Source organism: Fistularia commersonii, chromosome 7, assembly GCF_037954325.1.
Source record: "Fistularia commersonii isolate RoL2024-O1a breed Wild chromosome 7, RoL_Fcom_v1.0, whole genome shotgun sequence".
NCBI classification, from domain to species: domain Eukaryota; kingdom Metazoa; phylum Chordata; class Actinopteri; order Syngnathiformes; family Fistulariidae; genus Fistularia; species Fistularia commersonii.
This window is the reverse complement of record NC_141290.1, coordinates 9094747-9111649: the sequence shown is the minus strand read 5'-3', so window position 1 is coordinate 9111649 and position 16903 is coordinate 9094747. Positions and strand designations below refer to the sequence as shown.

The 16903-nt window shown below is 50.0% G+C and overlaps 1 protein-coding gene across 1 annotated transcript; it reads left to right on the top strand.

The window, feature by feature from the left end:
* Nucleotides 1-547: 547 nt before the first annotated feature.
* slc6a1b (solute carrier family 6 member 1b) lies at nt 548-9272 on the top strand. The gene is made up of 15 exons (XM_086149659.1): nt 548-936; nt 1605-2029; nt 2372-2503; nt 2639-2739; nt 3097-3206; nt 3396-3528; nt 3741-3875; nt 4280-4383; nt 4814-4938; nt 5147-5259; nt 5457-5588; nt 6328-6430; nt 6516-6616; nt 7388-7555; nt 8646-9272. The coding sequence occupies exons 2-15, from the start codon at nt 1783-1785 to the stop codon at nt 8751-8753; spliced, it is 1812 nt and encodes a 603-aa protein (XP_086005785.1). The 5' UTR covers nt 548-936; nt 1605-1782; the 3' UTR covers nt 8754-9272.
* Nucleotides 9273-16903: the final 7631 nt, after the last annotated feature.

Genomic DNA, 16903 nt, shown 5'->3' with positions numbered 1-16903 from the left:
ATTGGGGGCGGGGCTTGATCTGCTGCATCGCTCGCCGGGCGTGAATATGAAAGACATTTTTGCATCATTTCAGCTGTTAGCACGTAGCTTTTAGCACTGCCAGATTATTGTCCCCGTACCGCCCACATCCTGTCACACCCCTCCTTCCTCGCTTTCCTGGTTGAGGCAGAAGGCCGCCCACATTAAGCATGCCATAAAAGGCTGTTGGAGGCGAAAGGAAGGGTTTCTGGAGGTCGTCTTAAAGACTTTATTCCACAAATCCAGGTTGTAATCACGCAAATGTCCTCTGGCTAAACTTTAGCTGAATCTAACTTCTGCAGGAGGACGCCACTCCTCGGAAGAAACTCGATATTTCTCATTTCTTTTCTTTTTTTTTCAGAAGGCTGGTTTTCGGTGTCACTCGTTCTGCGTTCAAGGTCTTCGGCCTCCAAAAAAGAGCAAAAACAACAACAAAAACAAAGAAGGGAGGCCAGTGAATCAGCTGGAGAGAGAGGGAGAGAGAGAGAGGGAGGAAGTTAAAAAAGGAGGAGTGGGAGTATAAAACCCCGAGACAAGAGGATGCTCCTCTGAAGCCGTGCGGTGGGGATGCTGAAGTTGGCTGGGAGGGGGGGGTCGACTTTGAGCTGACATTGGCGCCATGTAGGTGGGAGTGCGGCTCTGCGCCTCCTCTTCAGCACCACTCCTTCCAGGACAGCACCTCCGCTCCCGGACGCTGCATTTTCTTCTCCTCCTCCTCCCTCCTCCCATCCGGACTCCTCTGGGATCCTATGGTTTGGCCGCGACTTTCCACGCTTCACTTTGGGTTTTTTTTTTTTCATCTTTCCGAGCGCAGGAGAGGTAACTTCGTGATTTAGCGCCTCCTCCTCCTCCTTCCTCCGCATCTTCATCCTCCACATCCCGGCCGGAGGACCCGTTCGGAGGAGAACGCACAGTCGTGTAAGTATTTGCCGTGAACGCATCGCGGGATTTGGATGGAGGCTCCGGACGGCGGACGCGCACGGCGCCAAAATACCTCGTTTGCGTCCGCCGACGGGTTTTGACGTCGTGCATAGGGGCGGAAAAAAAACAAACCAAAAAAAGACCCAAATCTATCTAAATTGGCCGTTGCGCACGATGTTTCCGTGCGTGTTCCGCGTGCGTAAAATTGTACGGTCTGATTTTAAATGTGGGGAGCAAAAACAGGCAAAAAAACAAACAAACAAAAAAATCTTTTTTGGGTGATAGTTGTGTCAAATCCACGCATCCTCACCTTCATCCACCCCCCCCCCCCCCCACACACACCGAAACGGACACAATATTCGTTCATTCCGGTTGTGACTGCGTGAAAAGTCCGTCTCCGATCCCGGGGTGGGGGTCCACGCAGCGTGGGGCCAGATTTTAATAAAATCCGTCTGACTCTCCTATTCCAAGCATGAGCCTGTTAACATAATTATTTGCATTGAAAACTATTTATATTTTATGTTTGTATTCAAATTTCCACGCAAGTGGAAAATAATTTAGTATTAAAAACATTAAATTTGTACTTCATTCTAATTAATTTCAATATTTTTATTATTTCATTATTGTATTTACTGTAAAGTCTGCTGACGTTCTTGCGCCCGCAGAATCCCGCCGCCGCCGCCGCCGCCGCCGAGACGCCTCCTCTCCCGGTGTTGCGTTCACTTCTCCTGACCGCCGCTCGGCCGTGACCCCCGGGGAGCCGGACAGAACCTGCCCACCCGAACCACCACCACCACCTCCTCCTCCTCTTCCTCCGCCGGCTGGACGGGCGCGGCGACGGCCATGGCCACGAACGGCACCAAAGCCACGGACGGCCACGTCCTGACGGAGACGGCGAACGACGCGCCGGCGAGCACGCCCAACGACAAGCCCAAGACACTGGTGGTGAAGGTGCAGAAGACCAAGAAGGAGATACCCGAGCGGGAGACGTGGGCCGGAAAATTTGACTTTCTCCTGTCGTGCGTGGGATACGCGATCGGACTCGGGAATGTCTGGAGATTTCCGTATTTGTGCGGGAAGAACGGCGGAGGTAATCCGGAATTTTTAACCCCTCTCACCCCCCGAAAAAAGCAGCCTCGGAGTATAGGCATTCTGACCCCCCCCCCCCCTCACACACACACAAAAACACGCACACACTCACCCCCACCTCTGGGCTGTTTTTCCAAATCGACCTCGAAAGCATCATTCGTGCGTAATTACGCACAAGACAAAAAAAAAATCTAATACATTTCAGTAAGGAAAAAAAAAATCCCTTCAACGCGAACGCACCTTTCTGCAAATCTAAAAAGGTGTGAGATGTTTACAGACACACACACAAACACACACACACACACGCAAACACACACCTGTGCCTTGTCCTCTCCCCATCCAGGCGCCTTCCTGATCCCCTACTTCCTGACGCTCATCTTCGCCGGCATGCCGCTCTTCTTCCTGGAGACGGCGCTCGGCCAGTACACCTCCATCGGCGGCCTGGGGGTGTGGAAGCTGGCGCCCATGTTCAAAGGTAAACACACACACACACACGTTTTATTATTTAAAATTTTAAAAATGGTTTTGTGTTTTTTTGTTTGTTTTTTTTGTCTTGAGGTGTATAATGAATAAATCTAGAAAAACCCGTGTTGCTGTCAATCACCCACAGGTGTGGGCCTGGCCGCAGCCGTCCTGTCCTTCTGGCTCAACATCTACTACATCGTGATCATCTCCTGGGCCCTCTACTATCTGTACAACTCCTTCACCGCTGTGAGTACCGCTCCGGATCTGTGTGTGTGTGTGTGTGTGAGGCTGATTTCCATATATTAGTATTGCTCCCGTGTAAACAGCGTCTCTTACGTAAAGAGGCCGCGCAGCCCCGTAACGTACTATGACATTTATTACTTCCTTTCCCACATAATTACGGGCCGACACAAGGTGTCGGTAAATGCGTTTTGGCGAGGAGTCATTCAGCCCTTTGAGGGAAGCGTGAAATCTCAATGTCCCCGAATGAGTACGGCGGACTTGGCTGGCTGGCTGGCAGCGGGGCCGGGGGCGGGTGGAGGGCGAACGGGTGAAAGGATGCTGTCCGCATGATGCCGCCTCTCTTTCTCCGCTGTTTCTCAGGATCTGCCGTGGCAGACCTGCGGCAATCCCTGGAACACGGAGCGCTGCTACACCAACTACAGCATTCTGGACACCAGGAACCTCACCAGCGCCGTGGTGGAGTTCTGGGAGTAAGTGTGTGTGTGTGTGTGGGGGGGGGGGGGGGTCTCGCTGTTCTCGTGGGAACATTATCAGCAGGAAGGCCGTCTCACAAAAGTGGGGGGGGGGGGTTGATGCCCGATGTAGCGGGTTCTTCTAATCCTGTCATCTCCATGACGCCGCCCCACCCCAACCCCCATGTGCATCAACCTGGCCTGCAGACGGAACATGCACCAGCTGACCGATGGCCTGGAGAAGCCCGGCGAGGTCAGGATCCCGCTGGCCATCACCCTGGCCATCGCATGGGTCCTCGTCTATTTCTGCATCTGGAAGGGGGTCAGCTGGACCGGCAAAGTAAGTCAGAACGAGGGGAGCAGACAGACGGAGAGGGAAACGGGGGTGGCGTCAGTCGATGCTGCGCGGTTTCACGTGACGCATTCACTGCGCGGCCTTTGCAAATCACGCAACCTCATTTGATTGTCACTCTTCTGCGCTCGGTTTGCGGCTCCGAGTTTTTAGGCGATGGCCGATGCTTGGTTCCCTGATCTTGGCTTCTCCTCCCACAGGTGGTGTACTTCTCCGCCACGTATCCCTACGTCATGCTCTTCATCCTGTTTTGCCGCGGCATCTCCCTGCCGGGCGCCTTCGACGGAATCCTCTTCTACATCACACCGGACTTCGACAAGCTGACCAAGTCCGAGGTGCGCTCGCGATTCTCCGCCGGCGGTGGCGCTCCTTACGGGCCGCGCTTGCGTCGTTGGCGCCGCGTCAGCAGCACTTGGATATTGTCAAATAGAATCGGGCGAGCGGCGAGGCTGATGCACCGGAGCGCGGGGGCAGGTTTGGGTCAGGTGTCATGCCGAGGGTCAGCGCTGAACGGTGAAGGACGCCGCAGGACGTGACGTGAAAGGGAAATGGAAGCAGGAGAGGCGTTTGGGGGCGGGGGGGGGGGGGGGGGGGGGGGGCGGAGGGGGCGTCGCGGCGTCAGAGCAGGTCGGATCAGTCGGGAGCCTGAATTAACAGAGAAGGACGCGTCGGCAGGACCCGCCACAAGCATGTCGCCCGAAACCTCAGGTGGTTTGAATGTGCTGTCGCTTTGTGCCAGGTCTGGCTGGACGCCGCCACCCAGATCTTCTTCTCCTACGGCCTGGGACTGGGCTCTCTGATCGCCCTGGGAAGCTACAATCCCTTCAACAACAACGTTTACAGGTAGGTTTCCTACTACTACCACTTCCGGTAGTGGCGGCGGTTCTGAAACAATCATGAAAGCCGTGCGGTCGTCTCTCGCCACGGTTTATTTTTGGTTTTCTCTCCAACAAAGTGTCTGCTGCGCCTTCTATTTTAGGGACTCCTTCCGGCCCCCGGCTGTCTCGGCCCCTCGCTCTTCGCCGCCTCGATGTACATTCGGCGGCTCCGGCGTTTTTTTTTTTTTTGTTGCTCCGGGCCGACAGCCATTTAAAAAAAAAAGAAAAGGTCAATGTAAATGTGCCGGAGCTGCCGCGGCGCCGCAGGAGGCAAAATGGCTTTTTCCACCCCGCTGTTCCCGCCACCGCCCCCCTCCCGACAATGTGTGACGAGTTGATAAGGGATTGATACAGGCGTGACAATGGCTGCTTTATGCTCCGTCTCTCCCCTACAGAGATTCTGTCATTGTCTGCTGCATCAACTCCTTCACCAGCATGTTTGCCGGCTTTGTCATCTTCTCCATTGTGGGCTTCATGGCCAACGTGACAAAGAGGCCCATCAGTGAAGTGGCAGCCTCAGGTAATTGCAATCAATGTCGGAGCGTGGCGTTGACAATAGGCGCCGGAAATCTGCAGGAGACGGGGGGGAGGCGGGGCTTTGAAACAGTCTGATGTGTAACTGGAAAAGAGAAGATGGGGGAGGCATTCCGCTGGTTGACTCCGCGGTCGATTATCATTTCACATTTCTGCCTTTTGAAGACTCAAACGTGGGGTGTGTCTTTTCCCAGGACCCGGCCTGGCCTTCCTGGCCTACCCCGAGGCCGTCACCCAGCTGCCCATCTCCCCGCTGTGGGCCATCCTCTTCTTCTCCATGCTGCTGATGCTGGGGATCGACAGCCAGGTGACGACCGCCTGACCTCCGAAGCGGTGGTTTTCGCGGCATCCGCTGTGAAAGTCTTGGTCTTAAAATACCGAGACGAGTCTATTTAAGATAAAGGTTGTGTAATTTTTAGGATGGGACGCCTCTGAAGGTGCAGACTGTGTTGTGACGCCAAGGAGGAGGTGTTACGTAACGCGTTTCTCCGCCTGTCCCCTCAGTTCTGCACCGTGGAAGGCTTCATCACTGCTCTGGTGGACGAGTTCCCTCAGGTTCTGCGGAAGCGCAGGGAGATTTTCATCGCCGTCGTCTGCCTGGTCTCCTACATCATCGGGCTGTCAAACATCACGCAGGTACACTCCCGAGGGTTTGCACACATGTTCCCAGGAGAACCCTCCTCGGGTGTTCCGTCGAGTTCCTACATTCCTTCCATCTGATGACTGACAGACGGGCACATTTAGATCCGAAACCCTAAACTCAGCGAAGATGCACCATCATGGCATCTACCTGGTGCCAAACGGTTTAGAGCCTCAGAAGGACCGATGTGCAAAACTTCTCACCTGAGATCACGCATCACCTGCGTCTCTCGGAGAGAAATAATCTTCCCTGTCGAGAAAGTTGTTTCCAGACATGTGGAGGTTCTGCTGGTCCCGTTTTTTTTTGGCGAGTTGAAGAGCGCAGCTAATCCACTTATTATTCCCGCCTCGCCGCCGTTGCCGACACTTGACTCATTTCAAAAACCCTCGCCAGAATCCATTTGCGAAGCCTTTAAAATATGCGATGGACTCTTATAAGCTAGCGAAACCGCTAGTAAGTTACCATGGCAACAAATATCAGCGCCGGACTGTTTGTTTACGTCACTGCTCTTCCAGATAAGAGGGACTCCGGCTGATTATTTTTTCGGGCTGGACGGGAACAGCAGCTGCTCGGAGCAGCTTTCCCCCCCCCAGGGGTCCGACAGATACTCTGGACAGGCGAGAGGCGAGAGGCGGTTGTCGGGTCAACGCCAGCCCGCCCCACTGGCCAGCTCTGGGATGTTCTCCCACTTGTCTGAGACATGCCCTTCATCACCACCTTCTGTCCTTCACGCAGGGGGGTCTGTACGTCTTCAAGCTCTTCGACTACTATTCGGCCAGCGGGATGTCCCTGCTCTTCCTGGTCTTCTTCGAGTGCATCTCCATTTCCTGGTTCTACGGTGAGAAACTTTCCAGCGTTCGCAACCTGTGGCGGACATTGGGGGGATGGAAGGTGTGCCAGTGACGCCTCCCTTCTGCTTCCAGGTGTGAACAAGTTCTACGACAACATCGAGGAGATGGTGGGCTACAGGCCCTGCATTTGGTGGAAGGCCTGCTGGGTGGTTTTCACTCCGCTCATCGTGGCTGTAAGTGGTATCTCTCTTTTTATTCATTTATTTTTTAACTAAATACCAAGCGGCAGTTGAAACTGGCCATGTTAAAGCTGGCTACGGTACCATAAAAACATGCGCTCGTCAGAAAGCGAGAGAAAAATCACAGGATGCACACACCTGTCCACAAGGCCTGCTAGTTGTGGAGGAAAACAGCTAATAGCAAGCGGTTCCTTTGGGAGCCAGAGCCATTTCCTCACATATCCCTTTACTCATAACCAATTGATTTTTAAGCAGGGTAACATAAATTCTGTTTTGTAAACATTCCTTAAGGCTAGCTGCAGATGTGCAGCGGGGCGGTGAGGAACAGCCTTTCGGGTTTAGAGTCCCGGTCCCAGTCGCCGAGCCATTTCTTTTACTCGTGAAAATACAGTTCAAACAAAACCAATCAATCCAGCAAGTGGTCAATTTTTCCAAAAACCATAAACCCAAAGACATCAGAACCCTCCAAAAGAAAACATGGAGACAATGCAATTACAACTAGTTTTCAGAAGGGTCTCTGGAGAACACAGTGGTTGTGAAGTTTGAGGCGTTTAAGTGACACAGCAGAGCCGTGGTCCAAACAAAGCAGTCTTCTACTGGCCTTCAAACAAGCGTGTTGTTATGCATTACCTGACTGAGCGAGTGGCGAGGCCGGGAGGAGTCCCTCTGAGCAAGGCGATGCCGGTTTGATCCCATCAACCACCAACCAGGTTTCCGGTGACCGCAGTTGACGAATACCTTCTCCGGTGTGTTTTGTGGGCGCAGGGTGTGTTCCTGTTCAGCGCGGTGCAGATGGTTCCCCTCACCATGGGGGACTACGTGTTCCCAGCGTGGGGCCAGGGCGTGGGATGGTGCATGGCCCTCTCCTCCATGGTCCTCATCCCCGGCTACATGGGCTACATGTTCCTGACACTCAAGGGCACGTACAAAGAGGTAAGATCGATTCGTTTCTCGAGGAGAGCACAGTTCTTCTCCGGCGGGGATCATTTTGCATTTAAATAAATGCGTTGTCCTGATGTTTGCGGTGTGCACGTGCGGCTTAGCGTGTTGCAGCAGCCTGATACTTCCAAGAATACATGCATCGCCCGCTCGGGATTTCGCAAATCATGCCGCTGTTTGGAATTTATATCTACGGTTGTCAGGGAGGCAAGTGGCGCATTAAGAGACTCAAGTGGATTAAGTTTTTTTTTTTTTTAGCTCAAGCCAAAGTATCATTAGACCCTATATGGTAGAACCCTTCAGCCGGAGAACTGGTGGTGTGCGAGGATGAAGAGTCCTCGGCGCGCAGTAGATTTTGATCACTTCCATTTTCAGCGTTTTTCACCATTTACATAAGGGAAGCAGCTCCTGAGATGTACTTGGTTTGTCCCGCCTGCACTGGAGTACCACGATTTGCTACTTCCTCCCTTCGCTGGGTTGCAGACGTGATAATTAGCGCGAGGAGAAGAACAGCAGATAAAAGGATTAGCAAAATAGACTTTCTAATTAGCCGGGTTTAGAGGTTTCAGATGCCGCGGTTCCTCGGCAGACCCCATGCAGCAGAGTGGTACGCTCCACTTCTGTTGATACGACGCCTCCCAGTCAGAGGCCGACCGTTTGGCGGGCCACTTTGGCAAAGTTATTTTGATTTGCAGCCTTCTGCCGCACGGTTAACAATACCCCGAATCTGCAGGCTCCTCGCGCAGAAGCGGCGCCGACGGCGGAATAAATAGACCGTAATTGCCGGCAGTGGTGGGGGGGCGACGGGCAGGTGTCAGGCCCCGCTGTCCCAGCTGATTGGCTAATTGTAGCAATCAGAAGGCCGGCGGGGGGGCGGAGGGGCTCCGACAACCCCGGTCTGCTGCTGGATGCCAACGCCTGCCGCCAGAACCAATCAGGAAAAGCATAAACGCTGCAACTCTGCGGTTGGCCATATTTGAGACGGAGCAATGTAGTACTCTAAAAGTACTACCCCAATAGGAGTACGTTCCCGTGTACTTCCACGGGACTCAAACCTTGCGCCCCCCACCTCCTTCTCCCCCAGCGTCTGCGGATGATGATCAAGCCCTTGGTTCTGGCCAAGGCCCAGGAGAACGGCCCGGACCAGCAGACGGAGAACCAGAACCCGGCCAATGAGGAGGCCTACATCTAGAAGAGCACCGCCTGCGTCTCGGTGGCCAGATGGGGGTATTACACCCCGAAGACGTAATCAGGGTTGGGGGGCGACCGCCAGACGTTCACCGTCTGCTTCTATTCACCTACCTCCTGGGGACAATGTGAGACCAACCCGATTACACCGTTATTGTTATTTTTCTGATTTTCTTTTTGTATGATACAGAGATATAAAAACAGACGAGGGGAGGGGGGGCAAAAAGAAAAAAAGAGAAAAAAAAAAAAAAAAAAAAAAAAAAAAAAAAAAAAAGCAACCTTCCCAGCCAAGTTGTTGTGTAATTATGAAATTTCATTATGCAAAAAAAAAAAAAAAGTTAGGCTTTTTAGAGAGAGGAAACGTGACTTAGGAAATCGCTGTATATTAAATATATCTTATAAATTTGGAGGCCTGCATCAATTCAATAGTTTCGTGCTTATCTGAAGATATTAAGAAATTTACTAAACTACGATTGTAAAACGCCTGTACAAACAAAAACAGAAAAAAATAAATAAATAAAAATGACAGATTAAATGCATTTTAGCTCTGTAAATGAAATATTGCCGTTAAAAATGAATGCATCGTAGTAGGTGAGACACGCAATACCAAGATTAGACTCCGGGATGATAAATGAATCGATGGGTTTCAGGCGCAGGGGTCACGGGGCCACAAAGCACCTTTGGGAAAAGCACAAAAACGCAGAATGGCACCGGACTGAAGGAAGGTCACCTCCGTGGGCCGGGGGCCGCCGCGGGCCGCTGTCACTGCTCCTTTGTTTTTATAAAGAACAATAACAACCATCTTCGCTGAGCCTCATTTTTGTAGAATCACTTTCAGACTGTTTTCTAAATGGGAGGGGGGGGGGGGGGGTTTGGGGGACGGTGACACGCGACAACCGAATCCGCCGGCGGTTTTTCCCCACGAGCACAATTTCGGATCCGTCGACAAACCGACCCCCCCCTCCTCTTCCCCGAGATGGCGTCGCTGTTAAAATCCCATGGCGTGTCTGTCGGTTTGCTGGAAAACCTTTCCTCATTCAGAGAAAACAAGCGGAGAGAGAGAGCGACGAAAGACGAGCCGCGATAAGAAGCCGGTTTGTAAAACGAGACATTTCGTGTTGTGAACTTTTCGGCAGGGTCCGGCCTCGGGCGGCCGCAGACCGCAAGGTTTCTACCGCTGCCACCGCTACTCGGCCGGGAAGTGTTTACTGTTACAGCTGTTAAGTAACCCAATCCTCAGGAACAAAGGTGGATGTGACCAAACCGTCTCAGAAACTAGCACCGTGTTAAAAACAAAACAAAACAAAAAAAAAAAACAAAAAAAAAAACAAAAAAAAACAAACAAAAAAAAAAGAATATGCTGTGATTTATAAGTAAATAAAACAAAAAGATCATCAAAGTTCTACCCTCCCCCGAACCCGCCGCCACGAATCAAACTAAACGCCTCCATATTCATCGCTCCCGGTTGCAGGGGGGGGTGGCTTTTTGTGAGTTCCCATCGCCATGGCGACAGAGGACACAGCTGGAAAGGGGAGGCCGGGTGGGGGGGTTCTATCACCACAAAAGCAAACCTATGACAACATATCATTCTCGACTCAGCAATATCTACCCGACGGTAGGGTCCGACTTTTGGAGAAGAGGCAGGTAAACCAGGAAGGGGCTGGGATGCTTGCTTCTGCGGCAGCTAGGTGCGACAGGAATCAGGTCCAAACCCCCCCCCCTCCCCTCACTCCCACCCGACTCACCTTTTTTGTTTCGTTTTATTTATTTTCCCTTTTTTCTTTTCGGAGATGTGTTCATTCAATCTGTGCAATGACGGAGGATCCGGTGGGTTTTGTATAGTTACCTTCCATACTGCGTTTTTTTCTCTCTCTCTCTCTCTTGAATGATGTTGTAAACTGGACCGTGTGATAATACATGTATCTGTGAACGTCTCTCTTCCTTCCTTCCCCCATTTTTCTTTTGTCTAAATGTCGAAGAGAGATAAGATAAAATAAAATAAAACGTGATTTTATTTGCAATAATATTATCTCAGAAGCTAAAAAGCACACATCTCTCTAAAATGTAAAAAAAAAAAATATATATATATATATATATATATATACACATATATGTATATATATATATTGACCATAATGGAATAGAGTAATAATGAAGATGAAATAATAATAATAATAATGTAATAGAAATGTCTAGTCAGAGAATCTTGTTTTGTATATTTCTAGCTGTTTCTTGGGCCTAATGTAAAATATTATATGTAAAGAAAAAAAAATATAATAGATGTCTTTAGATGGTGTTATATGAGAAAAAAAGCATGTCTGCGATATATGTGATCTGCAAAAAATAAATAAAGAAGTATAGATTATAAGGTCTGAGTGGTGGAGTTTGTGGCTACGCAGTACTGCAGTGCTGCAATCCTACCGAGGGAGCACTTGTACTCCTTGTACTACTTGTACACGCAAACATGTGTAAGTGCAGACATTTGCAGCTCTGCTACCTTCTTCCTGACCCCTCGTGACCTCCCGCCAGACAGGCTCCGTGACGGCCATCGGATTTTCATCCTGGAAGACGCTGTGCGATCGCATGCCGATTGAGAAAAACAATGTTGACATTCTGTGAGGCAGGAGGGACCAGCTGTAGATCATCTGTGAAACATGACATGAACCGTTTGCACATCATCAATTGCATTTGGATTATCAACTGCATGGAGATCATTGTGAAACAGAAGGAACTGGCTTTTAGATCATCTGTGAAGCAGAAGGAAATCAGCTATAGATGAATGGGGAAGAAGGAAGAACCAGCTGTGGATCATCAGCTGTAGATGGTTTGTGACGCAGGTTCTTCCTGCGTGTAGATTATCTTTGAAGCAGGAAGGAACTGTGTGTGGATTGTCACCTCCATATTGATCATCAGTGATGCAGGAGATACATGATGTGTGAGAGAAGAAGGGTGACGTTCTCTCCCATCAATGAAGGTTAAATCTGGAGAGAAGGGGAACCTGCAGTGGAACCAGAGTGGATGAGACAGCAGCTGCATGCTTGGTTACGACAAGCATCACCACTGACACACACACACACGCACAAACGCACACGCGCACACACACACTAACCGCGGGAGCTTCTGACCTACTTCCAATCAGAAGTCCACCGCTGCCTCCACACCCGGGTCATACGTGCACGCTGGGCAGCCCACGTGCACGCTCCTCCACCATCTCCTGCACCTTCACGCCCCGGCCAGCAGAAGTCCAACTCGCACAACATGCTTGAAGGGTTCAAAAGTAGCTCCTGTGGAATAAAATGGTGGCATTTTATTTCTTATATTCATTTAAATAAATGATAGATATTTGGATTGCCACCGTTCGTCCATTAATTTTCCATTCACACTTTTCAAGAGGGAAGTTTCATCTGCGAGAGCATCTCCGTTCTCTCCGAGAAGTCAGCTTTCTCCCCTAGATCTGACCTTCTTTTCCCGGCATTCCGCCTTGGACGGAGTTGAGTTTTAACTTCAGAGGCCCCAGCAAAAAATGCTTAATCCCCCTCAGGTTTATCGCAAATTTATCAAATCAGAGTAGTTGATAACATTTTGCGGCGAAGCTTTGAAAAAAACATGCAGCAAAAAAACAAACAAAAAAAAGCACGATCAAAACAAACAGATAGTAGATATTTTCCCCTGAGATGTACTGGGAGTCCAAGATGTGTCTCAAAATACCTCCTGAAAACTGCACCATTAACCCCAAAATCCAGCAAGCACTGAAAATACCAAAAATACTGCAAACCACCCGGTTTACCACTACCGTAATTTCCAGACTATAAGCCGCTTTTTTCACACGCTTTGAACACAGTGGCTTAAACAATGATGCGGCTAATTTATTGATTTTTGGGGGGCTAACGAGCTTCATGCCTCCAAAACATTTAGCCTCGTCTCATCGGACCAATTAAATAACCGTGAAATCCTGAGGCTGTTCAATTCCGACACTGAAGAAAACTACTTTAACGGTTTTAGTGCACAGGAGGAAGACAAAAGATATCGATCAGCTGGAGTAGGACAAAGCAGGGTTAGAAAATGGATGGACAGATGAATGGACTTTTCCTTGTGTTATTTATTATCAATATTTTCATGAGCTGCGTTAAAGCACTGTTCGGAAAAAAGCATTTTCAGTACGTATGTGTGGATATTACCGGTATAAATTTAATCAAAAGCATAAATATTCTGTGTAAATATCTCATGTTACAAAGTGAACACCCCGGCTTATAGACAACTGCAGCCTATATATGCACATATATTTATTTCGTTATTTTTAGCCGCTGTGGCTTATATTCAGGTGCGCTCAATATTCCGGAAATTACGGTTCCCATACGTGATACCAGTGAGGTACTCAACATGCTAATGATCTGCAAAGATTTTCAAAAGTTTGTCTTGTCGCCATGACAACATACACTTGCTCTGCACATGTGTTTGAGTGAACGCGACTTCTGGCCAAGTATGTGTGTGTCTGTTTCCTACGTGCATGTGCGGTGGCGATGACGCAGACTTGAGCGGAGGTGGAAGAAACACACACCATCAGGAAATGCCAGTGTGTTTTGTCCAGCCAAGCTGGCTTCTGCAGCTGGAGATGCTGGATGATGATGGTGGTGGTTTCCATGACAGCAAAGAATGTGTCAGTGAGTCAAGTCGTCACACGTGCTCCCCGCAGACGATACAATCAAATCGGGTGTCATGTGTTTTTTTTTTTTTGTTTGTTTTTCACGTCACCCAATGGACCTTCAATGCCAACCTAGGTCAGAAAAACCGTGACCGTTTTATTCTGATGCCAGAATTGAGTGTCAGGAGTTCTTCTTCCTGAGGCTATTTTTGGATTCTAATTATTTTACTGTGATAATTTATAAAGCAAGAAGTCACTCCCCGTCTGGGTTCTCACCAGGTTCTCCGTTCTCCTCCAACCGCTCCGAAAACAGCCACAGGTTCCGCTGGAGACTGGAAGCGAATGGTTGGATGTCTCTCTATGTTGCCCTGTGATTGGGTTAAATCCAGCCTCTGCCTCAGCTGGGATTGGCTCTGCGGTGGAGGCGGCAGAGGGCCACGATCGATACCTCATCTAGATCTCACACCTTTCGTCGGACGTCGTCCACGTTCTGCGCAACGAGTCCGCAAACCCCAGTGGGTCCACAGCGCCCAACCATGTGCGAGCTTCAGCTCGGCAGCAGCTCCGCGCTCGTCTATAAAATAAACATACTTTAAAGATGGTTTAATGGGGGTTGTTCTTTGGAGGCGTCAGCTGCTCGGGGGATGAATCACCGGCAGCCCCCCCCCCGGGTTAAAGCCTGTACAAAGGAGCAGTAGTTGGTCTTTGCAGGGGGGTAATGGGTCTTTTGTGGGTCCGATTAATCTCTGCCTCTGTACGATCGCACGATTCCTGCGTTGGACAGAGCAGGTCGGAGGGCGGAGGGGTCGGCTAGCTCAATTCTGAAAAGGAGGATGGACGCCGCGGAATGACCAGATAGTCCTTGAGGAGCACACTTCCGCCGCAGACGACCCACCCAGAAAAAAAAAAGGAGAATTCTTTAAATCTAATTTTGGCCAGATGAAGCTTCCCCTTTTTCCCTTTAAAAAAAATGTAATTTTTGCAGCTAAAGATTCGCAACTAATCCGGGCAGCACGGTCAGCGCCGACATAAACTGCTGATATATTTTCTCCAGAAAGTATTTTCCTGCTAATTAAATCTCAGCTCAGACACGGGGTTGTGAGGATACATGCCAGGGAAACATCTGCCTTGTTATTACTGTTTTACACACTCCTATGTTTATGTATATCACTGCACCGTGTCCTCAAGTGTTGAATAAAGGCGCCTTAAATAAAATGTATTATGATTATCTCAATTATCAGCTTTAATTTCGGCCACTCCGGTTGGTTTCTCTAAACTAGCATCAGCTTGCTATCACGCCGCTTTCCATTATGCTAAGTCAATTAAATGTACAGTAGAACCCCCCGCCCGCGCGCCTTCATGTCGGCCATGACATTCAAAAGCAGCCGTGACAAGCGCCGTTTTGCCCCCCTCCCAGGACCCCCTTCTCTGCAGCTCACCGCAGTCAAAGCTCGATATTAGTGAATCTTGGTGTCTCTCCCTCACAACAGGCTACTGATAGCGTATCTGCTCCCTGCAGACTGACAGGCAGACGGGCGGAGAGCGGGCCAAATGCCCTTATCGCCGGCTGCCATATGATGGGATTAGCCGGAGTGTTGTCTAACAAAGCATTAATGAAGAGTTTTAATTGCCTGCGCGGTGCGCCCCGCCGGGCCTGTCCTGGGCGACACGCAGCACCGCCGAGGACAAACGCTTACTGTCCTCTGGACGCGACCCGGCCGACAACCCCCTGGCTCTTCGCTCTCACCTTCACTCCTGACCAAGGCTGCACTTTTTTGTCCAACGGTGACCGGGAATCCCCGACGACCCGACGGCTCACAAACATGGGCCAAATCCCCGACCGCCAACAACCGACAGACTTATTACTCATTTAGGTAACGAGCCGAGGACCGTAACTATTTTGAGATCTAATCCAATATAACTTTGGATCCCTTCGATTCTTTGCTTTTACTCAGTTCCACGAGGTGCAGGGCTCATTAGAGACCATCCCCAGGTGTTGGTGCGGCAACAGGCGGTGGGGTTTTAACCCTGAAAGGGTCTGCTGTCAATCACGGGGGGCACGTTTGGAGACACCTGACCATTCATCCTCGCATTCCCCAGTGTTCGTGACGCTGCGGGGAGAAGCTGGCATGAAAAGTCCAAAGCGCACAGCAGAGACCCTCTGACACTCTGGAACTGAATGGTGAACATCCAAGTAAGTCTGAGTCCAAATGCCTTTACTATAAAGATCAGAATGCAGACGGCTTCCAAGAGGTCTGAAATTCAGATTGTTTGTTTTGCAGCTGGTTATCGGCCGCTGGCAGCGAGCACTCCATTCCTAACAGTCCGCGAAAGTCACCACCAGGACTGGAAATAGCCGCGCTCTGGCACAGACTGTCCTCTCGCCGCTTTTGCCATGAATCGAGACAAAACGGGCCTCTGTTCCAAACGGAGGGCGTGACTTTCGGACGTAAACAATTCTTTGTTGTCGACGGGGTGAGAAGAAAAGAGCAGAAGAAAGGGGGGCTTTGTGTTCGTCGCATACAGCTACTTCTGTTCTCCGCCTTTAAGGTTGAGCGATCGCCGTGTGAGCGAGAGCCTCGGCCGGAGGAGCCATCCCTCGCTCCGGCTCCGCAGGGCTTTCGCCACGCCGCATTTATCACCAAATGTACCAGGAGCGCCGGCGGTGCAGCGGCGTCCCACAGCTCAAAGGCAGGCCCTCTTCTGCAAATCCAGACACAAGAATTAGCATTTTTCGCCTTGTCTCCTAGAAGACGCGGCTATTTTAATTTTTTTTTTTTTTTACTTTTTAGATACTTACTCTTGCAAGGGAGGGGAGGGGGCTCATAAATCTCAAGTGCAAAAAAAAAACAAAAAAAAACAAAGCCCTGCAAAGTGCAAAGTTTAAGGGTGAAGCCAAGTAAGATGAAGATCTTCACAGCAGGAGACGGCGGGTCAGACGGAGAGCTTCACCTTCAGTGGAGAACAAGTAAACGTGGCCAGTTAGCAGACCGCTAGCAGCGTGGCAGCAACTTGAAGCCTCTTTTGCAAGAAATTAATGTTAACATTTAAATGTTAAGTACTTCAGTTTTAGGATCCGCCATCCTCGGAGAAGACAGAAACACCCGAATTGCCGTCGACGCTGCGGTCGCTCGCCTGATTTTAGCCCAATGGCGTGCTAATGTTGGCAGAGATGTCAAAATGTCAACTCGCTGGTGGTCAGGAGAGGAAAGGTCAGGGGCGCAGCGCAGGAGGATTTTTTCAGAAATTAATTAATCAATTCACAAGCCGGAACAAAACAAGCTTAAAAAACACTAAGGTCACATGGTTCCCTGCGGGCATCCCATCATCAGCGATACTGATTAAGGTAGTTAAAGCAAACAAAAATGTAAATTACACATATATGTATATTAACAATGTAGGATGGGCAGTGGGTCACCTGACTGTCTCTTCCAGCGCTTCCTAAATATATCTTTATTTCCCGTGTCGGCGCGTCACAGGAAGCAAAGACATTAGAGGGGATAAAATAGAGA